Consider the following 26,344-nt stretch of genomic DNA (forward strand, 5'->3'; position numbering starts at 1 on the left):
TTCTGCAGTTAGGCACATTGCAGAATACACAATTTCACCTAATTTCCAGGTGATAAAATATATTTTGCCTCCAGCATCCTTAGCAGGCAAATCATTATTAGTTTTATTACTACTGCAGTTAATTTCCATTAGTATGTAGTCTATAATATAATATTTTCTTTCTTTCACATAGTATTTTCCTCCTGTCTGTTCTCTAAGTACTCCCCTATGGTGCATATATCAGATTAATATACCAATATATTTGATACTAAACACTTTTCTGACACCTCATGGAAACAAATTAAATAAAATACAATCAGTAGAACAAATTCTTATTTTATATGCTGCACTGAATAAAAAAAACATTACATTTCTCATATATTAATAATGTTTTCCAAATCTGGAAATATAATGACACACAACTTAAGCCATACTGAATGAATTCAAGCCTCCTGAATGACTATCATTCACAAACCACAGTTCTCTCCCTCTCTTTCATTTAGTAAGTTTAGAATGCAATTGTGGCAGTCTTAGAGCTTTTAAACCAAGCTACACAACTTAAAACACTCTAGCCAGGCTATTCCCAATATCATAAATAGGTTTTTACACCTGCTTTATATAGTATCACATATTTAAAAAAGTGTGTATTTATTAGTTAAGTTAAATTTACAGTTTTTACAATACCAAAATTTATACACAGTAATATACATCTGCTCACAAAATAAACATGTAATACTTGACAACGAAGTGTTGTTAATTTTTAACATCCAAGCATTTCTGATAAATGACTCACAGTGGTAATTGATGTAAATACAATCACAATTATCTGCAAAGCCAGAGAAGACTGAAGCATATCCTGCCCTTGAACAATGACTGAAAGTGAATAATTTACTGTGTCTCAGAGAAAATAAACCGAGAACACTAATTGTCAATAATTATTACTTTGAAGACAGTTTCAATTTGTTGTATGCAACAAACAAATTCTGATTGTAAATTTTACAGAGTTAATATTTTCAGTCTCTGCTGAATTTTCAGAAATCAAGTTCGAACATATGCATTTCATTTGGCAGCTTACAGTCTATACACTACTACTAAGTAGCTAACGGTAAAACTGATTCTTCCAAACATACTGATAGTCGCCAACAATTCAACTGTAGGTAATTTAACAAAGTCTTCTGTAAATTTATTTGGAAATCTTGGAAGACCATTCAAACCTGTGACACTTTTTCCCCCCACTTTCTTATAGGATATAACTAATCCTAAAATCAAATGCATTTACTTCCAACAGATGTTCTTGTTGCATTCATGTTTCTTTTCAGGCATAACAATACAACTGCTACATTCACATACAAACTAATAATTCTAAACAACAGGCAATTTTGGCCCTCTCAACGTTCAATCCTATTCTCTCTTACACACTCCATGTAATAGTTAATTACAGATGCACCCAGATACAACCACAGAAGTTACTTACTTGATTAACAGGGGTAGTGTTAAATTTGTGAGATTCCCCTATACATTTCCACACTGCATGTGACTAGAGTAAAATTAAGTGAGCATAGCAACAAGCAAGCATGTCACTGAATGTACATCATTATTTTGAGGGTGGAAGTAAAAATAGCTATTTCCCAGATTTAAAAAATGCTTACTTCTCATTGTGACTAATGTCTGGTGCCACTAAAGATAAATCAATCACAAGCATGTAGTTAAATGAAATAACACTTCAACTCTTGATGATGATAATAATTATATTATAACAGGAATGAAGGGCTGTAGTTCTTATAAGTACAAAGTTTATCAGACACTGCCACTGTACGTCAACTTACTTTCCTCAGTTTCTTGTACACGTCTACCTGAAATTAAGACAAATTTATTAAATCTAACTCAAAAGGTTAACTACTAAATTACAAATTAAATTAAGGTGGAAACAGTTTTTAGAAACAATATTTGTGAGCCAAGGGATGCCATTTAGCTTCAGTATATATTCTTATTATTATTTTGCATCTCACTTCGCTGCTGTTTCACCTTTAGCATCTAGTAAAGAGAGAGTATACCATCATTACACTATATGTAAGCACAACAAACCTCATTGTACACAGCAATTCCTCTTAATGTTTAAAAACACACAAAGTGACGTAGATGATGCTAAAAGAAGTTATTATATACAAGACACATGGGGCCACAAATGTCGGGAAATACCCCAAAAAGTGGGTGACGAACACTGAACATGTGACATCACCAATTGACGTACCTTGCTGCACATGCAGCAGTTGAGATTGTCGATCTTAACTCTGGCTGGTAGGGGCAGTGCTATATATCGCTCCAGAAGGCTACTCTGTTTTCATGAATGTAAACAGATTCATTGTAGTCTTATATTACCACTACCATATCACACTGGATAATGCAAGAATGAAAACAGACTAACCGAGTGGAGCAATACATAGCGCTGCCCCCTACCGGCAAGGCTAGGATCAATAAGCCCAATAGCAGCTCATGTGGTAAGGTATGTCATCTGGTGAAGTCACATGTTCAACATCTGTAGCCCACTTTTGACACATTTCCTGACATTTGCAGCTCCATGTGTCTTACATTAAATTATTTGTCTCAGCATTATCCATGTTGCTTTACACGTTTTTAAGCATTAATAAGAATCACCGTGTATAGAGTGAAACCCAACTCCACCATCCTAATTTCGAACTCTGTTCAGGAATATTTTCCTAGTATTTCGGTATAAGCAAAGAGTTGTAGATTGTGTAGCAGAATAGTTACCAAAATAAATGTCCAATAGCATGATGTAAGGTATGTAAATTAATGCATACATACACTGTTTTCAAATTAAGCTATAAATAGAACTTGGACATAATCTTATAAACAACACACACAGCATCACGTCGTTAATACATATCTCAACTATGAACTATAAACAAATGATGTATAATATTTTACAAAAAAATATTCATTCACAACTGTAAACATTATGTACCAAAAGTTTTGCTAAATGTTAATATGTAATTACAATTTTACAGTTAGAAAATAAAAAATAATCCACTGAAGATTGCACAAAAAGTACTGAAACATGTCTGGGTGAAACAAAATAGAAAAAGAAAGATCTTTTTCATAACATTGAATTCCTTGGCCTATTTTTGCAGCAAGCACGGACATAACAAGAAGAATTGCAGCACCACAAGATGATTACTCTTGTTGCTATTTCAGTCTTATTTCTGTCATAAGTATACTGCAAACTGAACAGTTTATTCATGAGAACATTTCACTTTTATAAACATAGTATTAGCAATGATTGTTGTGAAATTGTCATGGGTAGAAGTCCTTTGAGCTCTCCTGAATATTATAGACTGAATGACAGTTTTACTTTAGAATGACACATTAAACACTGTACTGTCAGTGTCAGCTAATGTTTCTCTTTCTGATTTAGATCAAAACTTAACTATTTTCTGTTGGTCCAAGATTAGCATTATATTATACAGTATAGTGAATCTGTGAACGGCATTCAGTATCTGAACTAAAGTCAGTCAGTAAAGCTTAAACAATTGGCCCTAAAAGCAGAAGACAAATTCTTTTTATTTATGCAGCAAAATAACTGACAATGGCTGTAGTAGTGAAGATATAAAATGAAAACTGACATTAGCAAGGAAAGTGTTTCTGATGAAGAAAACTTGTCAATACTCAATATAAGTTTGTGTTAGGAAGAATTTTGTGAAGACATTTGTCTGGTGTGTAGTCTTTTACCAAAATGAAATATACATGATAAAAAACTCAGATAAGAAAAGAATAGAAGCTTCTGAAACGTTGTGCTACACAAAAAGGTTTAATTTGTTGTTTGGTTAATTAATCAGGAGACACAAAACTGAATTGGGGGAGAAAAAAATTCTGATGGTATTACTTGACTGAAAGATCAAGTTGCAGGATCTGTTGTGTCTCCGTCAGATGCAGTACACAGGACTAGACTTTAGACAGTACCACACACAGAATGGCCAGCCACATCCTCGATAGCACACATGTCAGGAACTACCTCATGCTTACAGTCCAAGACATTCAAATAGTCCATTCTTACACAAATAGTTATGTCTGAAACCCAGAGCTATTCGATCCATCTGCCAAATAGTCCAGGTTCGCAGGTTCATATGCCGAGCACAAGATTTAAGTGACCGTACACCAACGCACAACCAGTTATCACCCAGCTGCCTATGGTGATTGGACAATTCTCTACAGTTACTGCCCAGTTCCAGTCATTGGGCAGTTAATGCCAAGTGTCTAAGATTATCTGTTGAGAGGCTGAACTTATAAACTCTCGAACAGCACTCCTAACTGAACTTCAACTAGAGTATTTAGTCATCATTGACTGTGTTAGGTTAGGTAAGATTCAAACTTTTACATAAGTGTGTCTTCTCCTCGAGCAAAACCAAAGTACATTTTGATGCACATTATTTTAGTAAATGATTGTTCTTATTTCCCACATGTTGTCCTAATTATTCTGTTTTAGATATATTGCCATGTGACGTGACTGTGGCGAACAATCAAGTATGCCACCTTCCTACAAGTGTGGGAGGGATTCCACCTCCTGCCATCTTTAAGTTGGCTCGCACAAGATACCTAGAGAGCTAGTTGCACAAAATACCTAGAGAGCTAGATCAAAACAATCTTTGGACTGAAGACAGCAACAACACAGGCATTATACTCTCACTCAATATGCAAACAAAATGGGACACAAAATCCATAATACTGGTACAAAGTATCCTCCACTGTGCACCCTGCAGTTGCTTGCAAAGTGTAGATATTAATGTAAATAAACTATTGTTAGCTTCTGACTAATTCTTTATCAATGTTGTAATGCATTGTATTTCGCTTTATCATATGTCTGTGCCAACAGCTCACTGCAGTAAAGACGTTACAGCCAGGAACAGATGATACTTCTTTTAAATGGTTAAAGCTATGTACGCAAAATTTATTTGCTCCTAAATGGCTTTCATAAAATGTACATACATGAGCAAAAAGTAATATCACTCTACAACTGTGATGCCACATACCTGCAGAACTAGGGTACTCCCCCATTACCATTTTGACTGTTGTTGAGGCTGTGCTGTTTGTGCTATGTGTGATGGAGACCCCTTCTCTGACAACCCTAAAATATAATGCACAACTGTACTGTGTTTACACAAAATAAATCAACAAAAATTAAAGTAAGTAATTCACCAGACACACACACACACACACACACACACACACACACACACACACAGAGAGAGAGAGAGAGAGAGAGAGAGAGAGAGAGAGAGAGAGAGAGAGAGAGAATATATCCCCAGATGTGAACATACTCTCAAGAGTTGCAAGTGCAGGTTTAAATAAAGAATTTATCAGGTTCTCACATTTACTTTGCCATGTATGCTTTGAGAAATAAATTTATGTTATGTGGAATTACATTAAGTGACACAGATCCATGTCAGGTCTCGTACTTTCCTTAAAATGACGGATAAAAAATTTCAGTTAAAACTATGCACATACCAGGTGTATATGTCACTTTTTCTGCTGGGTTCAGTGATGTATTCTCCGTTGCATTATCAGGGGCAGACGCAACAAACACAGCACTTGCACCAGTAGGCTGAGAAGTTACAGCTGGTCCAGCTTCATCATCGCTTAAATCTTCCTACAAATCAAATGAAATTTGAGTATCACCTTGAAATCTTTAGATAAAAAGTTGGTTAGCAATATTTTACAGAAACTTAACATCTGAAATAAACAAACATGAACAACAACAAGAAGTTAATCAGTGTTTAAATACCTCACAATATGGTCTATGTATTTTCATAAATACATTTTGGATCTCATGGTTTTCAATTTTTTTTATGTACTTCAATTATGCAAAATATGAGTACAGTGCAAATGAACCTGGTATTTATACAACTGGTGCTGACTACAACTATAAGTTTTCTGTTATGGAGCTTCACTGCTATGATGGATACTTACTTACGTTCATCTGATAAAGCTCTTAAACAGCTTCTCTTTCCAATTAAATTTTATAGGGACATGACAGCTGAAATTTGTATTATTTGAGAGGCAGAACACAACATGATACTTGTTATGAAGCCAACTAGAGACAGAAATTACACTATTCAATTTTGAGAGATGAGATGGTTGGAGAAGGATGAGAGCATATTAGGTGGTATAGTGTGATTTAATGAAAATAATTAGTATTTAACACTTATCAGACATTACTGGGTAAGATCTCATTTTGTCAACATGCTGTACAAAGTGTTACTGCAAGAAGGATATATCAAATAGCCGAGACTATTATTGACATAACTGCAGGTTAGCAATAGGACAGGCATCTGGCTCCAAACCAGCAAAAAGTACAGTTTTGTGCATTATATTAATTGTTTAAGGATTTACTATTACGGTTCAACAGCATTCAATTACAGTGAACTGATATGAAATGCATTTGTTACATATGGATAAGCGCAAAAGAAATAATACATGTTAAAATTATTTTATGTTTTACAAGGAAATTCTCAAACTGCAGTCCAAGCTGAATTTCAACTACAGTAGTTATTCATTATCTACTGTGTTAGTTCAGATTATGTTCAGACTTTAAAGTAGGTGTCATGTCTTCTCCTCGAGCAAAAGCAGACTATTTTTAATATAGTTGGTCTTACTGCTAACAATGGTCAAAAGCTTATGAACACAGATTTCCACTGCCAAAATGAACAAACTGCTCCTATAAGCAACATTAAGCATTTAGAGCATTTAGTCCATTTTCATCAAAAGAAGATTATTAAACCACAAGTTCATTTTACAGTGTTACATTTAGCAGATTATCATGAGTAGGAATAGATTTCAACTGTTATTGAGATAGCTTCACTGCTCAGACAACTCTGCAATCCAATGGCCAACAAAATTAGATCAATTTCACAGCATCATCAACAATTACATTTCATATTCAAAGAAATTTGAGGCTTGCAGCCACTCATTGTCAACTATATTTTGACTGAACACCTGCCAGTAATCCTCAGGTGAGCCATTAAGCCTGAAGAAGGTGTTTTCTATTCAACAGTTGACTAGTGCATTGCGAGTCTTCGGTACATGTGTCTATATTGTAGCGACGGACAGACCAAACTACAAAGAAGTAGTCCCTCTCTGGTGGAATTGCAAAATTCAGCTGTCCTTAGGATTGCTGCTTCGTGTGACCATCGGTCAACTCCATCATCTTTGATTAGAACAAATTGAGACGACGGCAGCGATTCATGCATCGTCTACCCGATAGTCGACACCACGGTTCATCAGATTTTTCATGATGCATATTTTTGCAGATTCTTTAATAATGGAGCTCCAAAAAGATGTTGCTGTACCCAGAATTACTGTTTTATCACATCTATTGAATGCCTATTGGAGATAAAATGTATGACAGGAAGTTTCATATCAGCGCACACTCCGCTGCAGAGTGAAAATCTCATTCTGGAAACATCCCCCACGCTGTGGCTAAGCCATGTCTCCGCAATATCCTTTCTTTCAGGAGTGCTAGTTCTGCAAGTTTCACAGGAGAGCTTCTGTAAAGTTTGGAAGTTAGGAGACGGATACTGGTAGAAGTGAAGCTGTGAGTACCGGGCGTGAGTCGTGCTTCGGTAGCTCAGATGGTAGAGCACTTGCCCGCGAAAGGCAAAGGTCCCGAGTTCGAGTCTCGGTCGGGCACACAGTTTTAATCTGCCAGGAAGCTTCAGTTTCAGACTTGTTTGGGTGCAAAAGGTGAGTGCAGAGAGTATTATTCGGGGCAGCATTCTCTCATGGTGCATGTGGTGTGGCCAACATGAACCTTACCACAATGGCAAGGTATTTTACAAATCCCAGCCTTCCACATTAACAAATTGTCCTTCACTAATCCCAGAAATTTGGCCATCTTAGATGACGGGCAGAAAACCACTTTCACTTGAAAGCAAATTAAACAGGGTAGAAACAAATAAAGCTAAGAAATCAGGAAGTGAATAAAGAGGAGATCGCATCAGCAGAATCTTCAGGTTTTTTTTCACTTTTTTGGGATATTTGATTCAAGACAGCACGAATCCTTAACTATTTACAGATGAAAGTGGTTTCCCACTCACCATCTAATATTGCTGAACTTCTTGGGTCAGTGACGGGTAATTTGTTATTGTGGAAGGCTGATATTTTGAAAATATCCTGCCAACGTGTTAAGCCGTACATGGGCCAAACCACATGCACAGTGGAAGAACACAGTACTGAACATCAATGCTGCACTCACCATTTGGTGCAAACCAAGTCAGCTGTTGCCGAACATTGTATCTAGACTGGACAGTCAATGGAGTATGATAGAACAATAATTTTGGGCACAGAAACAAACTTCTTGAGTCTCCATTGATAAAGAAGACATGAAAATACAAGTGGCAGAAAATCTGACAGACCATTATAGCGTCTAGCAGTTAGATAATGCATGGAACCATATCATCTCCACAGTTTGTGTTCTCTGGTGTCTTATATTAGAGCAGACAGTCTTAGTGAGTGGCGACTCCCAAGGACAGCCGAATTCCGCAGTTCAACCAGTGGAGGCACTGCCACTGGGCATTATCATCACACTCTCAGTGCGCTAACAAACTGCATAACAGAGGACATCATTGCAGTCTTAAATGGCTCTCTTGAGAATGACCGACAGGTCTGTAGATGAAATATCATGGAGTGTAGTTAAAGATTTCTTGCAAACCCAAAATTTCTTTGAACGTTCAATTTACTTGGAAATTTTTAAAAGAAGCAGCTTTGCACTGACAAATCAACAGTTTGTGACTTGGTCATCTGTTTTTCACGCAGAATATCAGAAAAGAAAGGCAATTATAGAGGGCTACTTTATGAATTCTGTGAATCGCAAAATATTCTTCTCCATATAAAAATCTAGGACAGGGTGTCATAGATAGGTTATACACCTGGAGTTGTTTTATATGTGATGAGACCCTACTTGAAAAAGGGTATTTGCTTTATATAGACTTTTTTTTAAAATGGAAACTGGGGAAAAAATGACAGATGTAAGTGTAAAGATGAATGGAAAGTACTCACCATTTCAAAATGCACTGTGCTCAAATGGCAAGGAGCCTATGCAGTCATTAACTACAGATGTGTGACAATTATTACGACCCAATATTTCACAGAAAAGAGCACTTTTGTGTTTTTATGTACCTGCTTATTTAACAGGTCAATGTTACACCAATATTTCGTATGTGTGCCTTTCAACTTTAACAACAACACATTTCTCCTACATATGCTTTCTATTGCAAATGAGTAAATAATTTCAATTTCAGCATCGTACTGCCATAGTTTGATAAGTCCCTCTATAATTTTTACCTTTGTGGTAAGGGTAGTTTTTGTCCCTCTTTACCTGTGATTTTTCATTTATAAGCTTTTCATTGTGCTTAACAGTAATACTGTTGTCCTGTGACCTTGGTTGCCCTGTTTCCCTTTTAACTATATTCCATATTGTTTTAACTTTGTCATCAGAGGTGCTAATCTCAGACTTGATACACATATTTCTGGATTTTTTTATAACTTTCCTTAATATATTACAATATTTCTTGTAATGGTTGAGCTTTTCTTCATCTCGATTTCTTGGTTTAATAATGGATACGAAAATAGGAATGCGGTAAGCTACTACAAACAGCGTAGTGAATGCATTATTGCCGCCAAGGTAGATACGAAGCCCACACCTACCACAGTAGTACAAGTTTATATGCCAAATAGCTCCACAGATGACAAAGACATTCGTGAAATGTATGCTGAGATAAAAGGAATTATTCAGATAGTGAAGGTAGACAAAAATTTAATAGTCATGGATGATTGGAATTTGATAGTAGGAAAAGGAAGAGAAGGTAACGTAGTAGATGGATATGAAATGTGGGCAAGGAATGAAAGAGGAAGTCGCCTGGCAGAATTTTGCACAGAGCGCAACTTAATCACAGCTAACACTTGGTTAAAGAAGCATGAAAAAAGGTTGTACACATGGAAGAGGCCCGGAGATACTGGAAGGTTTCAGATAGATTATATAATGGTAAGACAGATTTAGGAACCAGGTTTTAACTTTAACTTAAGAAATTTCCAGGGGCAGAAGTGGACTCTGACTACAATCTATTGGTTATGAACTGTAGATTAAAACTAAAGAAACTGCAAAAGGTGGCAATTTAAGGAGATGGGACCTGGATAAACTGACTAAACCAGAGGTTGTACAGACTTTCAGGCAGAGCATTAGGGAACGATTGACAAGAATGGGAGAAAGAAATACAGTAGAAGAAGAATGGGTAGATTTGAATGATGAAATAGTGAAGGCAGCAGAGGATCAAGCAGGTAAAAAAAAAACGAGGGCTGGTAGAAATCCCTGGGTAGCAGAAGATATATTGAATTTAATTTATGAGAGGAGAAAATATAAAAATGCAGTAAATGAAGCAGGGAGAAAGGAACACAAACATGTCAAAATGAGATCGACAGGAAGAGCAAAATGGCTAAGTAGGGATGGCTTGAGGACAAATGTAAGGATGTAGAGACTTATCTCACAAGGGGTAAGATAGGTACTGCCTACAGGAAAATGAGAGACCTTTAGAGAAAAGAGAACCACTTGATATTCATACAAGAGATCAGATGAAAACCCAGTTCTAAGCAAAGAAGGGAAAGCAGAAAGGTGGAAGGAGTACATACAAGGGCGATGTACTCGAGGACAATATTATGGAAATAGAAGAGGATGTAGATGAAGATGAAATGGGAGATATGATACTGCATGAAGAGTTTGACAGAGCACTGAAAGACCTGAGTCGAAACAAGGCCCCGGGAGTAGACAACATTCCATTGGAACTACTGACGGCCTTGGGAGAGCCAACCCTGACAAAACTTTACCATCTGGTGAGCAAGATGTACGAGACAGGTGAAATACCCTCAGACTTCAAGAAGAATACAATAATTCCAATCTCAAAGAAAGCAGGTGTTGACAGATGTGAAAATTACTGAACTATCAATTTAATAAGCCACAGCTGCAAAATACTAACACGAATTTTTTACATACGAATGTAAAAACTGGTAGAAGCCAACCTCGGAGAAGATCAGTTTGGATTCCGCAGAAATGTTTGAACACGTGAGGCAATACTGACGCTACGACTTACCTTAGAAGACAGATTAAGCAAAGTCAAATCTACGTTTCTAGCATCTGTAGACTTATAAAAAGCTTTTGACAATTTTGACTGGAATACCCTCTTTCAAATTCTTAAGGTGGCAGGGGTAAAATACGGGGAGTGAAAGGCTATTTACAATTTGTACAGAAACCAAATGGCAGTTATAAGAGTTGAGGGACATGAAAGGGAAGCAGTGGTTGGGAAGGGAGTGAGACAGGGTTGTAGCCTATCCCCGATGTTATACAATCTGTATATTGAGCAAGCAGTAAAGGAAACAAAACAATAATTCGGAGTAGGAATTAAAATCCACGGATAAGAAATAAAAAACATTGAGGTTTGCCATTGATATTGCAATTCTGTCTGAGACAGCAAAAGACCTGAAAGAGCAGTTGAACAGAATGGACAGTGTCTTGAAAGGAGGGTATAAGATGAACATCAACAAAAGCTAAACGAGGATAATGGAATGTAGTCAAATTAAATCGGGTGATTCTGAGGAAATTAGATAAGGAAATGAGACAAAGTAGTAAATGAGTTTTGCTATTTAGGGAGCAAAATAACTGATGATGGTTGAAGTAGAGAGGACATAAAATGTAGACTGGCAATGGCACGGAAAGCATTTCTGAAGAAGAGAAGTTTGTTAGCATTGATTATAGATTTAAGCATCAGGAAGTCGTTTCTGAAAGTATTTGTATGGAGTGTAGCCATGTATGGAAGTGAAATGTGCACAATAAATAGTTTAGACAAGAATAGAATCAAAGCTTTCAAAATGTTGTGCTACAGAAGAATACTAAAGATTAGATGGGTAGATCACATAACTAATGAAGAGGTACTGAACAGAATTGGGGACAAAAGAAATTTGTGGCACAACTTGATTAGAAGAAGGGATTGGTTGGTAGGGATCGCCAATTTAGCATTGAAGGGCAGCGCGAATGGTAAAAATCGTAGAGGGAGACCAAGGAGATTCAGAAGGATGTAGGTTGCAGTAGGTACCGGGAGATGAAGCTTGCACAGGATAGAGTAGCATGGAGAACTGCATCAAACCAGTCTCTGGACTGAAGACCACCACCACCACCACCACCACCACCACCACCACCACCAACAACAACAACAACAACAACAACAACAACAACACTACTACTACTGCTCTTCTGCTCAAAGACTCACTACTGGATTCAAATTTTTCTAAACTTTTAGTATGTTGTGTGTAGTTCAGAATCCAAGTTTTTGACCTCACGAGCCCTGTGCTAACTTTCAAGGGGGGGAGGAGGATCTGAAGAATTGTGAAATTTTGCCACTTTTTCCATATTTTGTGTATAACTTCCCCCTTTGCATACCACAACAAAAAGACATTTAGCCTTTCTTGTAGAGAGTTACTTTTCCTTTAATTTACACTGGTTAAATGTCTTTTCATGTGAAATATTTACCAAGATACAGAGTTCCAAAGGAACAGAAATGTGTCTTAATCATAAAAAAACTGGAAAATGTATACTTTTTGACATTATAGCTTTAATTTTGCAGCATTATTAGAAACACAATGGTCAGTGTTTGTACTGCCCTCAGGTATCCAGCCAAGTGCAGTTGTTTATGTAACACAATATTACAACAGCGTATCTTGCTGTCATCTTCAGGTGATACCTTTGAAATTAGCATCTTTGCTACATTGTACCTCCTTTATAATCTTAATGCTCCACACCCCATCCCTCACTATCTGGCTGTGCACTGCATCAGTAGTGGTGCTGCGACTGTCAAATACTGAGCAAAAACTCCAGCCATTTGTGCTTCAGTGGGTCCCAGTCAGAAGCAGAATTCGCACTCTGACAACATTGTAACTCCATCTGGCCAAGTGCTGGGCCCAACAGTTTACTGGGAGTGAAGCCCTTGTCTGCACTATGAAGCTATTGGCCACTCTTTTCAATAGCCTCCTTTAGAACACACTCCCAAAATGAGGTCCATCTGAGCAGTTTGTTCATATTTCCTTGAGAACCCTGTAGCAATACAATGTTCCAAAACAACAGATTTCATTGGCTGCTTGAGTTTACTGTCTCCCGTGGTTCTGGAACCATTCTTCAATTGTCCACATAGTCTTCCTGATGTGTGCCTCACCACATTTGCAAGGAATACGGTAGAGACCTGGTTCATGGAGCCTCGAGTCATCTTTCAACATACCTCATAGTGCTCGAATTTTCAGAGGTGGACAGAAAATGCATTTAATGTTATGTTGAGCCAAAGATTCTTCTTATTTTGTTTGATACTTTCTCAGCATACAGCATCATCTTACCCACCTTGTCATATTCTGTTTCCTGGGTCAGTACATTCTGCCAGACAGCAGGTAGGATTTGTCTTCCGCAGTATCTGTTCTTCTTGAACACACCCTTAAAGTAGTTGTGTTCCCTTGTGTTCCACAGCACAATAGTAATTAAATTCAGCAATAAAATTTTGTGGAACTTGCTGGGATGATGCCAAGAGTTGCACATCGGTTGATTGCGCAGTGATCATGTTACAAACATCAACACTCAGAAGAACTGAAGTACAAACAAGCTGGAGGCCCACTGCATTAGACTGTGTGAGAGAAAATGTCAGGAACACCTGATTCGGCACTTGGACAACAGTGCAGAGCACCACCAGCTTGGAATCCACTGCTATGAGTACGCAGTTGACCGGCTGAAGTGGGAACCTCAACTCTGCAAGCTGCATATGAGGGGCAGGCCAATCTTCCACGGATGAAGAACTTATCTGCCTATCTGTGATACATTACATTTGGCACCTGTGCTGCCACTCTTGAGCAGCTGTATGCTGGGATCACCTCTCAGGCTGCCCTTCATGTCACTGTTGCATTTTCTGCTTGCACACAATCTTGAACAACTGATAACAGAGGCATGCTGATTTCTGGAGCCTAGCCTAAGCACAGCTTAGGAAAAATTCAAAAACACAAATGTCAGCATATCAGTAACCATATACATTTCATTCAATGGCTGCAAGAAATACACTTTCATACCCAAGACCTAATGGTGAGCTTTTATGTATTCTCCCTCTTCACCAGACTGCTGCTTGCTGATTTCTTCAACTCAGCATCAAATTCACTATGGATGTGGAAGAAAATGGTGACTTTACTGTTTGGATGTCCTGGACAAGTGCAAAGCGGATGACACTATGGGACACTGTGTGTAAGGAAAGCCACCTATACTGATTTTTATATCCAAATGTCCAGCTGTCGTCATCCTTCAGAGTGTGAGGGTGTGCTATGTACACTGGTGCACAGGGACCATGCAATATTGGATGAAGTGAGCTCAACCACCTTAAGCAATGTATTCAGGTAGAATGGATTCAGTGGGAGACATATGGTGTGCTTTCAAGGGTACAACCCCAGCAAATGAAACATGACAAACAGGATAAGAAATAAGCACATCTGAGTACACCAGCAAAGTCCCTAAGAAAATTAGCAAATTCTTGGCTCGACATAACACTAAATGTGTTTTACGTTCACCTATGAAATGCATGTAATATCAGATATCTGAAAGATGATTTGGGGCTTGATAAACTAGGTGTCTACCATATTGCTTACAAATGGTGTAAGGCATACACTGGACAGACTGTGTAGGCAGTCAAAGAAAGATGCCAGGAGCATAGGAGACACCAAACTCCAGGTATCACCAAAATCTGTTGTTGTAGGAAATTATGCACGTATAGGGGACTCAACGAAATATGAATGGCTGATGGGCTGATCAAGAGAGACAGGGGTTTCACTCTCAGTAAAGTGTGGGACATAGTGCCAACCAACTGGAGTTCAACATCGGATGAGAGCAAATACCAGGCAGGAGGGGCGAAAGAAGCACTGAGGGACCAGAATTTGGGCCCAGCATTTGACAATTGCACCCCTCCTCTACCTACCCAACACAGGGTATGGCCAGGTAGCAAGGGAAGGGAAAGGAAAGGGTGGGGTGGGGTGGGGTGGGGAGCGATGTTGCGTAGATGCTCATTCTACAGATATCACTTGAGGATGAGAGCAAGGTACTTTGTCAAAAACTTGTGTTATGTAAATGACCACAACTGGTTGACCATTATGTTTTCAGGTGTCCAAAGTTTATCAATCCCAAGAAAACTACTCCCCCCCCCCCCTCCCGACACCCCTTAATGGCATCTTTGACAGTGTGCCTAATCCGCATGGAATTCACTCAAGTGTGATGTGTGAGGACGATGGCAAATACATCTCGCACAGTTTGGTGGAAGATGCCAAAAATGACAAACTACCTTGCCTAATGACACAGCCATTTGAGCAGTTTGCATAGCCCTATGGGAATCATGTGGATGCACATAGGTGATGAGGGTGCAGTTTGCACAAGCTTGATGCTCTTCCATAGACCTCATGATGTGTTGTGATGTAGCTAGTTGCCTTGTTCTCTTGGTCACGTGGAAGAAGCCATGTCCCTGTTAGGTCACACTCACCAAGTATTCACTCCCTATAACAACAACGAAAAATGCAGCTCCAGACCCCTTACTGATTACGATGACAGGGAAAACTAACTAATGACATTACAGTCGAGGAGGAAGAAGCCGATTCCCCAATCTGACTTGTCACAGGGATCGAAGTGGTCAAGGAATTAACTTATTTGCCTGAATCTGCGTTCTGTTATATATTTTTTGTTCTCAGCCATTTTTATTTTTTAAATATATATTTAGGAAATGACATTGTATTCGGATGGGACTGTGGTGTGTTCTTAGTGTTTTTAAATTTTCACAGTTACCAAGCACCTACCATGAAACACCTGCATTTTTTTGCCACTTTTGTGCAGCCTTACGAGAAATAAGGATGCTGCTCACGGTAGGGATGGGAGTTTCTTGATGTCAAGAGTTGACCATTAGAGAGACATACATTACCCTTTTTTAAAAGTTGAACATTAACATTATAATGCAAAAACCAGTCCTTTTTGTAATTTTTTTCATAATCTGAGAATCTTGCCATTCCTTCAGAGCTGCATCTCTTGGTAAGTACATGGTGTAAAAGTCAGTTTGTCCAGTGCGGAGTGTAGAAAATTTTGCACTCTACATGAAAGATTTGAGGCTTTTCTTCTCACATGATGCACGGAAAAAATTACAGAAAAAGTTAAAGTGTCGCAAAATTTTGCAGTTTACGATTCCTCACATACTGTGGATAAATGTTGCAAAATGACAGTGCCCAACAAGTCTTGTCAACCAAAAATCCCCAGCAACATTTAATCATTGTGAATGCAAAGTTTTCTTTCGTGGCCACTTCTATATGAGTAGGCCTATACCAGAAACACTTTGGATTATCGTGTAGAAATGGACAGATAAAGAATAAAGAGAGACAAGGAAAGATGAACTGTTGGCATTCTTTAAGGACCACCTACCTTCTCCTCTATTTCACTGACAAAATCTTGCAAAAAGATGGTTCCCTAACTGCTGCCACTACATCACCTAGACCTAAATCCTACACAATTGGTATGGACCCATGCCAAGCATAAGACCCATAGTGTGTGTCAAATATCTCACTCTCTAACCCAGAAAAATAACAGGTGATATTTCTGCTGCTAATAAATAAATGCCGTGCGACACGTTGCCTGCTGCAAGCCTTTCAATGTAAAACTATTTTGGTGACTTGAGTGTCAATTTTGCTGCTTTTATATTCAGGTAGTTTTTCAGTTGCCCTATCAAGGCTGAATGGATCCCGTTCCCAGCCTACCCAACTAACAATTTTAAGTGGTCATTGGGAACCAAACATTGAACCTAGGTGACACTAGCCAAAAATGCTAACCGCTACACCTTGTGGTCAGGTTATCTTCGTTGTTTTAATATTAGCTTTTACTGATGTGGTATTGGAAAACTTGAGAAAGATTATGTCTCACAGGAAAAATGTGTGTGTCAAGAGATACTTTGACGGACGAGCAAACTGAAAATACAATAAAAATGGTTGGAAAAAGAGTCTAACAAAGAGACAGCATTATCATCCACAAGTGAAATGGCAAACAAAAATCAACAGACACTGCTGTGGAAAGTAGTTTATCAGATACTGCCAGTAAAGCCTCCTGCTGTGAGATATACTTTATGTTCAGTTGCTGTTCTTTTTCAACATGGTCACTTCATTCAGCGACACTTAAAGACAGCATACCACTTTTGAGGGTATGCAAGTGTACACTTTTCCTGTTTCCTTTACCTGTTTCACAGGCATAAACTTGATGGTGCTGCCACCCTGGGCAGATAACCAGTTCGCTTTGCCAGGTAATACTAAAAGTTCATAAAATTTGGATCCTTTGTAAATAAAGTCGATTGTGCCTGATGACTTTATTATATGGTGATCCACAGGGTATGAAAACAGTCACCATCAACACTACAACTGAGGCAGAAGTTTCTCCCAGGACTCTTTTTCATTGGTGTTCATTCATTGACCCTTCAATAATAGAGAAAATGAGTGTGTCAATTTCGGAACTGTGCTCACTCCATAATAGAAGTTGGGTGCTTCACAATTTGAGTCACACACAACAAAAAACTGTTCACCTTAACACATGCAATATATGAACTCATCTGAAAAGTAAACTTGCAATAACACAAAAAAGTTAAGTTTCAGGTTTTAACAGTTGTCTGAACAGATGCTAGAATTCACTTTTCTCTAATGGTGTCTCCTGGAGGAAACGCATATTTTCCTTAGGGGAAAAGATTAGAGAACTTTAAGGTCTAAAATAGATTCCTTTATCTTGTTCCAAACCAATCTCAAAATGATTTTTAACATTATTAGGGAAATACAGACTTTTCCTAGCCACTGAACTGCATTAATTGGGTTTTCTGTTTTAACAATTAAGGAGTTTTCTTCAAACAGTGGAGGTACAAATAGATAGTCCGTACCCTTCCAGGTGATCCTTTAATTATCGCCTAGTGATTCTCCTATTGCTTTGGCAATTTAGACAAGTTTGCACTGAATTCGTAGACTCAATTTACTCTTTCATCTACCTCTTTCCTACTGAGCGGAATGATAGTCATGCCTATTACTTCGAGCTTACATGTGCTCAACATTGAGGTTATCAGTGATGCCTATTGTTTAATGTTTAATGTTTAATGTTTAATGTTTAATGTTTAATGTTTAATGTTTAATGTTTAATGTTTAATGTTTAATGTTTAATGTTTAATGTTTAATGTTTAGAAATTTTTATGAAATTTCTAGCCTTTGGCTATTCTCTCTTTGAATACTATTTTCTTGCAAAACTATTTTTGAAACAGCAATTTTTCCAATTTGACTAACCACTTTTTCTGTTCACAACTTCAAAAATCTAACATGAAACAAAACTACAAAATTAATATCTAAACAAAATTCTGATATAACCATATTTATGTTGTTCTTTAAGAGTACATAAATCTTTAAACTAATGCTGATTACATTTTTTTTATGTAAGAAATTTTCATAAGTTACTAAAATGTACAGAGGATCACATGATAAACAACTGAATTCCTCAGATAAACCCTGTCTCATAAATGGAAGTAATAAATTTGTCAAGCTAATGAAATTCAAATATGTTACACTCATTTTAGGAAGTAAAAAGTGTATAATGTCTAATGAATTACTGCGTTAGAGTGAAGGAAAGCAATAATTCTAAAATTTTGCTTAGAGTCCAATAATTTTCACACCTCTGTACACTAATGGCACGCCAGACACTAAGCAGTATGATCAAACAGTACCATGCTTGTGAGGAATAACTACAAAGTGTGAAAAGTTTGCTCCCTTGTTAGGTCTACAACTATTGCTTCTGCCATTTTGCAGTAGGTGCCAGTAGTTGCAAGTGGTGGTGCAGTTGATAGGTCATAAGCGTCATACAATAAGCTTAGGCATTTGTAAACATAATGCCATCAGAATGTTAGTATATTTGTGGTTGTGTCAAAGTCATTCTTAATTGAATACATCAACTTAAAAGCCCAATTCTTGTGTTTTATGGGAAGTTTTAATTTTCTGCTTAAGCATGGAGAAATCTGTGGCTGAGGCTTATAAAATACTGCATAACCTACTAGTGGAAGAAAGAGTGGAAGAAAGAGTGGAGAATTGTTTCAACATTTCAACAACAGTGATTTGATGCTTTTGAGCCAAGCAGTGAAAGAATATACTGCATATACAGTGATAGAAATAAAATGGCGATTTTGGAAATGACAATGCTTAAACCAATGCCACAAAACCTGCCAAAATATACTTGGAAAAGTTGAAATGGAAAGTCCTACCCCACCCACCATATTCTCCTCACATTTCTCCCTCTGACAAACCTTTTCCCAGCAATGGCACACGGTGTGGCTGACCAGCACTTTTGGTCATATGAAAAACTGCAAAATGTGATCAATTCCTGGATCTCATAAGATGCCCAGCTCTTTTGTCACATTTGTATGCTGCCTGAAAGGTAAGGGAAAGTAGCACCCAGCAATGGTCAGTACTTTTAATCTTTTGTGTGTGTGTGTGTGTGTGTGTGTGTGTGCACGCGCAACTGGAAACTATTAGGTCTCTAGATTTTAGAGAAAAATTCAGGCTGTGGTAGGGGTTAAGATGTTACCCATATAGAAGGGAGGAAGAAAAAAAAATACTAGAACATCAGGCATCTTTTGTTATTTAGAGGCCATGTCTGTCAACAAAGCCATGCTACACATGCACTCAATGCAAAAAAAAGGTCATGAATTATGCAACAATCATCCATTTTGTGAAGCAAAACAAGCTGCTGGTATAGAATAATGCTTCAAAATCTATTAGCAATAACAGGAACTTCATTTTTACCACTTTTAATACAATGCATATGTTATGTCTAATAACATACGATTTGTATGTACTTTTAAGTTACTTCATTCCCAATATGAAAATAAATATTCTGTTTAACGGTTTACTACACCTGTCTCTGATGACCATGACCTGTAAATCACAAATATTTGCTACAAGGTTTTCTTTCCCTAACTTTATGTAGAATTTGGTATGTAACAATTAAACCACAGTTTGAGATATCAGCCAGATTGTCGCATGTGAGATAACTTACTTGGCCGTCACTGTGTTATACTTGCATTAACGTAATTACACTGTATAATTTATCTGGAACTATATAAACTATTCTCCAGGTGACATTCCTTTTCTAAGCAGTTTTATGACCTGCATTACTGCCAATGGGCCTATGGACTTGCTATAACAGTACAGTACATACCTACATCAAAATTATAACAATGAAATGCATTGCAGGATGTATGCAAGTATGTATCACAATTTTATTCCCAATTCTATCTGTGACTGCAATAAAATTGCATTTATGGTTTTGATATTAGGCCACATAACCTGTTCACCTACTTAGTTTAATGCTGTCATGAAACTGATTAACATTTAGACTATGCATACCAAATCAAAGGACTTCATAGTAATGGAATATACAGTTACATGTTATCCTGGAGCAGCATTTACTGAAATCATCAGCACTTTCTCTCTCCAATTGGAGATCAGTCAACAATATGAGTCATGGGGCTTACACTATCCCTAAGGTGACATTTTTGGGGTCACCATTTAAATAAGGCAGAACAGTTGACCCTCTTTTCATCTTCTCATTGATTGCTTACTACTTTGACCTCACGACTCTAAAGGCTACTACGATTTCTTAACACTGCATGCCATACCTTACTGCAGAATGGAAGTGATCATAACTGGCTTTGATGTTGGCCTGAGGACTTTGTGAGAATGTGTCAGCAATGCGGAGGATCATACTTTAAATTTAATCAGCCCAATCACTAATGATGATGTGGTTTTCAAAAATAGCCAGTTGGTTGTACAGCATTCAGTTTTCTCTGTGAAGCATCCATTACTGCAGCTTCCCTTTGTAAAACTTTCCCACATGCAGAAATGGGTACTTTCACATTCTCCTTGGTTAATGACCTTTGTTAGAGTAAGTGTGAAGAATGACTTATGAATTCCTCCACATATAGCCCAAACACACTCACATATTATTGTAAAATGGAACTAATGTTATCAGTGAGGGTTTACTTTATTTTTCATCATGCCATCTTCCCATTAAAGTTAAGATAGTGCAATAGTTTTGGTAGTAGCAGAAGCTTGCTAGTTCTCTCACGCATACTTCCAAGCTAAAGACATCTGTGCTTGAGTCATCATTCAATTTGACAACAGGACCAGATATTCATGATCAGAGGGTTTCAAATTTATTTATTTATTTATTTATTTATTTATTGTAAGAGGTTTTATCACCTGTTTCTCTTTCAATAAAGGAGGCGGTGAGTTCATTATTCAGGGCACATTGTTCCATTGTTCACAGTATGCCTGAAGGGATAAACTCGTGGTCTATGGAGAACATTAGTATGAAGTACTAATATAGTAGTAAGTCTACCATTGCTTATGTACTTACAAATATAAATTCAAACAGCTTCAGCTGCTGAAGTCTGTGTACAGTAACCTTTTTTCTGAAATGTAGTTGTGGTCACTGATAAATGATGGCAATCTCTCAGCCATATATAGCTTCTTATATATGACTGTCTCTACAGTTCTCACAGAATTGAGGTGTTGAGTACTGGACTCCATGCTCCTGTTCTGGTTATCTGTATTTCCCACAGTTTTCATACCCCTTAGAGTACTGCGTGAGGTGGTGCAGTCGTTAGCGACTGGACTCGCATCTCTGAGGACAGCAGTTCAAACCCGCATCTGGCCAACTTGATTTAGGTTTTACCTGACTTCCCTAAATCCTTTCACACAATTGCTGGGATGGTTCCTCTGAAAGGGCACAGCTGACTTCCGTCCGCACCCTTCCCCCATCCGATGGGGCCAATGACCTCGCTGTTTGGTCCCCTCCCCCAAATGAGCCAACCAATCTTAGAGTAGGCTGTTCTAATGCTGCTGGAGCTGGAACAGCCTACCTTACAGTGTAAGGTCGTGTACCTAGAGCACTGGTACATAAAACAACAAATGATGTGAATGTATCCTGGCATTGCAACTCTGTCTAATTAGATCAATAAGAATTCACTCTTTTAATAATATTTTTCCATGCCAATTGCTCCTTCAGCTTTTCTGTTTTATTTAAGTTCTTGCATGTCATCATTAAATCCCTGCAAGATACAAAATCTTTATAACAACTAAGTGTGGTTCTGTTACTGTCAGGGATTCTCCAAGATGTTCAGCTTAACATAACTGTTGTCTTTGGTGAGGAGTAACTTTCCACCAGAAGTGTCCGATTTTCCTAACAGCTGCACAAATTTTTCACTGTTACTACAACGTATTGCAAGCCTTTGTTTACATAAAGTGGGGAAAACTTTTCAAACAATACTTCCTCTTGTCACAAAGCAGGTAGATTCTTTCCACCCACTATGTTTTCCTTTCCCCAAAATAATAATAATAATAAGAACAACAACAACAAATTTTGCAATATCTTCAATACTGTCATTTATGTAACATGTGCACAGTACCTAAAAATCTCAAATATGAACCCAGTATTTATTAAACTAAACTTTTTACCAATTACATTCTTATGATATGAAGGAACAAGCAGTCTTGGTTGCAGAGTTAATTTTTTTTAATTATTTCCCAATGATGCATTTAATCATTATTTAGGCATCTTTTCACTGGCTGATATTTGGTAGTGATGGGTACATGGGATACTGCCCATATAATTTTGCAGCAGGTAAACACCCTTTGGAAAAGCTTTAAAAACATTGCGCGGTGTCCCCATTATGGCACGTGGCGCATTCCAATGAAAATCAAATAGGTTCAAGCCTACAGTAAAGTTTTACATCATAAAAATGCCAGAGGTGTGGCACATTTTGGTTGTACTTTTCATGAGCAGTCTCCCTAACCACCACAGCATGTCTCTTATCTGACCCAAATTCCACATGTCGCACGCTACAGAGCAATGCCCATTAATCTACTTGCTTGCAGCTTACCTGTATTCTCGCAATGGTTCAGATACTAATGTGCATCTGCACTGAGGTATCTTAACACCATCACTACATAATAGTTAGTTTCAAGTGGTCTTTGCAACTTAAATTAATGAACATTCTTTCTGTACCATGTTGCGATTGTCAGGAGTATAGAGTGTTATTGTCATCGAAACCAATTATTGTTGGACTCAATATTTCGTGTGATGAGACTCATTTAAACGAACCACAGAAGATGAATTGAAAGAGGACTGTGATAATTGTGAACTTTGACTATTTAATGCAAAAGTGAATTGTTTAGTTTGTGCACAATTGAAAACTTCACCACTGTTACAGTGGGTACTGGCCTGTAAACTTGTGCTAAATAATATTCATAACAACTGTATCAGCCACTGTCTAACATTCAAAATCCAACAGGAATGTAGTGTGCAAGTTAATTTCAACGAAACTGTTGGTGGTGTGTACATTTTGAAACAGACACCATTCCACATCAATTTAAACTTTCAGTGCAGAGATGACCAAGAAGAGCAACTACAGATGACAAGAGGCTACGAAGAACAGGTCAGTATCGCTACACGTTCTCTTGCTAATGAAAATTAAATTACAAAGATGACTGACATTTTGAAGCTGTCACACTTTGTGAGCTGTTGAGAAGGCGTTTCTGTTCCCCAACAAGAGACTCATCATGTTGGTAGTGATGGTTTATTAACTAAGGATCGTTCTGTTCCCAGAGACAAAAAAGGCAAATGCAAGTCAACTCAGGTGTAGCCCATCATACTTGCTCAAACCAAATACAACTTAAGAGTTAGGCGCTGTCTTCCAATAGATGTTTCACACTGACCACTGTACACCACATCAACAAGCAGCTCAAATTTTAGTGAAAATACTTGTACCGTCCTGGCAGTTAAGCCAAGATTCCCACAACAGTAAATGGTTCACCAGCACCATCAAACATGTACAGCACTTACAGCTATAGAGGACTGGCATCACTGACTGATTACAGGTTTCACTAACTACGAGTTGTTCGAGGTGTTTCCCCATCTATTACTACAAAGACAGCACATATAGTTTAACAAATGCTATGGGTGCAGCAAGCATTCATCCCCGCTCCTCCTAGGCCCAGAAAGAGTGGTATGCCCTTATATGTTATGGTGACACCGAAGTGCTGAAACAAAGTATAAACATAATTCTTTACCTCAAGCTCACTATCTACCCTCTACAGCTACAGCTACAGCAGCTATAACTTCTTTGCAGGCATCCTTTTGTAGCTCCCATGAGGGAGACGGGGGAAGAGAGGAGAGCAAAATATTTAATATTCAAATTGGCAATGTCTCCACTTACTAGCCCGCTTTGTTAGCAACACACCAAAGCCACAAATCTTGTTAAAAATATAGCAAGTTTTGTTAGGGAGATATATTAGAATGAGCCGTCACATATTTGTAAGAAGCTGCTAATGTGGTCATGTTATGGCATGGGCCCAAACCTTGCAGTTATTTGGTCTCTCTACCCTCTACTTTGCAGTAAACATGTTACCATCATCATCATCATCATCATCATCATCATCATCATCATCATCATCATCATCATCATCATCGCATTGCAGTAGATGCTGCAGGAATTTTCTTTCACTCATCCTAAAAAGGGACCAAACCACTACCTTAACTGTTTTTGAGCACACTCAGTGCCCCACCAGCACTATCACACATTCCACTTGGAACAGAATAGTTTAATTTCCTCCTATTTTATTTATCAGTTCATTATGTTACGGGTTTTTCCTTTGTAAATGGAGGCATTATCATTATGAAATAATAAGTGCCTCCTGTCAACCATGGACCCTGCAAAGGTTGCTTGCATGCCTCAACGATACAGACAGCTGTACCTTATGTGGAGGCACATTTATGGGGTATCAATGGTGAGGAAAGACGACAGGGGGTTCCTGAAGAGGGGCAGCAGCCTTTTCACTAGTTGCAGGGACTGATCTACCCATGTAACATCAGCCAACAAGGCCTTGCTGTGCTGGTACTGCGAATGACAAAGTAAGGGGAAACTAGTTTCCTCAGTCAGATCTCTATGCAGTGACTATTCGGGAGGCTGTCAGCATCATGATGAATGAGACTGTTATTCTAAAGGTCGGGGTGTGGAATGCTAGATCCCTTAATGGGATTAATTACAGAACTTAAAGGAAAATGGATAGGTTGAAATTAAGATATGTGAATTAGTGTAGTTCGGTGGCAGCACTGTGTGTGGAACAGACCTGGAGACACTGGAAGGTTTTAGACTTAATATGTAATGGTAAGGCAAAAATTCTGAAATCAGATTTTAAACTTTAAGACATTTCCAGTGGCAGCTGCAAACTCTGACCATAATTTACTGGTTATCAATTATAGAATGAAACTGATGAAACTGCAAAAGGGCAGGAAATTAAGGAGAGGGGACCTGGTTATGTTAAAAGAACCAGAGGCTGCCGAGAATTTCAGAATGGGCATTAGGCAATGACTGACTGAAACGGGGAATATGAATACAGTAGCAGATGAAGGGGAAGCTTTGAGAAATTACAGAGGAAAGGCAAGAGAGGATCACAAAGGAACGAGGATATGGGCTAGCAGATATCCTTGGATATCACAGGAGATAACGAATTTACCTGATTAAAGCAGAAAATATGAAAATGCAGCAAATGATGCAGGCAAAAGGGAAGAGACACACCTACAAAACAAGACTGACAGAAAGAGCAAAATGGCCCAGCAAGAATGGCTACAGGATAAATCCAAGGCTATAGAAACACATATGAAGGGAAAGATAAATACAACCTATTGGAAAACTGAAGAGACTTTTGGAGAAAAGGGGAGTAGCTGTAAGAATATGAAGAGCTCAGATGGAAAACCAGTACTAAGCAAAGAAGGGAAAGCTGGAAGGAACATGTAGAAGAGCTATACAAGGGAATGAACTTCAAGGCAATGTTATAGAAAGGGACGAGGAAGTAGAAAGGCATACTGAAAAGTAATGCCTCCAAATTTATTTTTTTTTTATGTTCTCAGTATCAGTCGAGATATTATATGTCATGCATATCACTGTCGACTTTGCCCCTTTGCTGATGCAAGTTGCAATCGTCTGGCACTAAGAGGGCTCATCAAAGAATTTGTTAACACATAGTGCATGACAATGCCAGTCCACATACAGTCGCTGCAGCATCTGCAACAATCCAACAATTTGGGCTCACTAACTTCAATCATCCTTCATATTGTCTCAACTTAGCCCCATCCAATTTTCATCTTTTTCCAAAACTTAAAGAATACCTTTGAGGACATCACTTTGAT

General features: G+C 38.0%; 1 protein-coding gene across 4 annotated transcripts in view; it reads right to left on the reverse strand.

The window, feature by feature from the left end:
* Positions 1–299: 299 nt before the first annotated feature.
* The window catches only part of LOC126297548 (dnaJ homolog subfamily C member 5), a 77,650-nt gene continuing 51,605 nt past the window's right edge, over positions 300–26,344 (reverse strand). For 2 of the 4 annotated variants that reach the window (XM_049988474.1, XM_049988472.1), the window contains 3 exons: positions 5,500–5,641; positions 5,025–5,119; positions 300–1,832 (listed from right to left, as the gene is read on the reverse strand). In XM_049988474.1, the coding sequence (XP_049844431.1) occupies positions 5,049–5,119; positions 5,500–5,641 (213 nt within the window). In that variant the 3' untranslated portion in view covers positions 300–1,832; positions 5,025–5,048. The remainder of the gene's footprint in view (positions 1,833–5,024; positions 5,120–5,499; positions 5,642–26,344) is intronic. The other 2 variants (XM_049988473.1, XM_049988475.1) reach the window with 1 other exon arrangement.

Source organism: Schistocerca gregaria, chromosome X (assembly GCF_023897955.1).
Source record: "Schistocerca gregaria isolate iqSchGreg1 chromosome X, iqSchGreg1.2, whole genome shotgun sequence".
Lineage (NCBI taxonomy): Eukaryota > Metazoa > Arthropoda > Insecta > Orthoptera > Acrididae > Schistocerca > Schistocerca gregaria.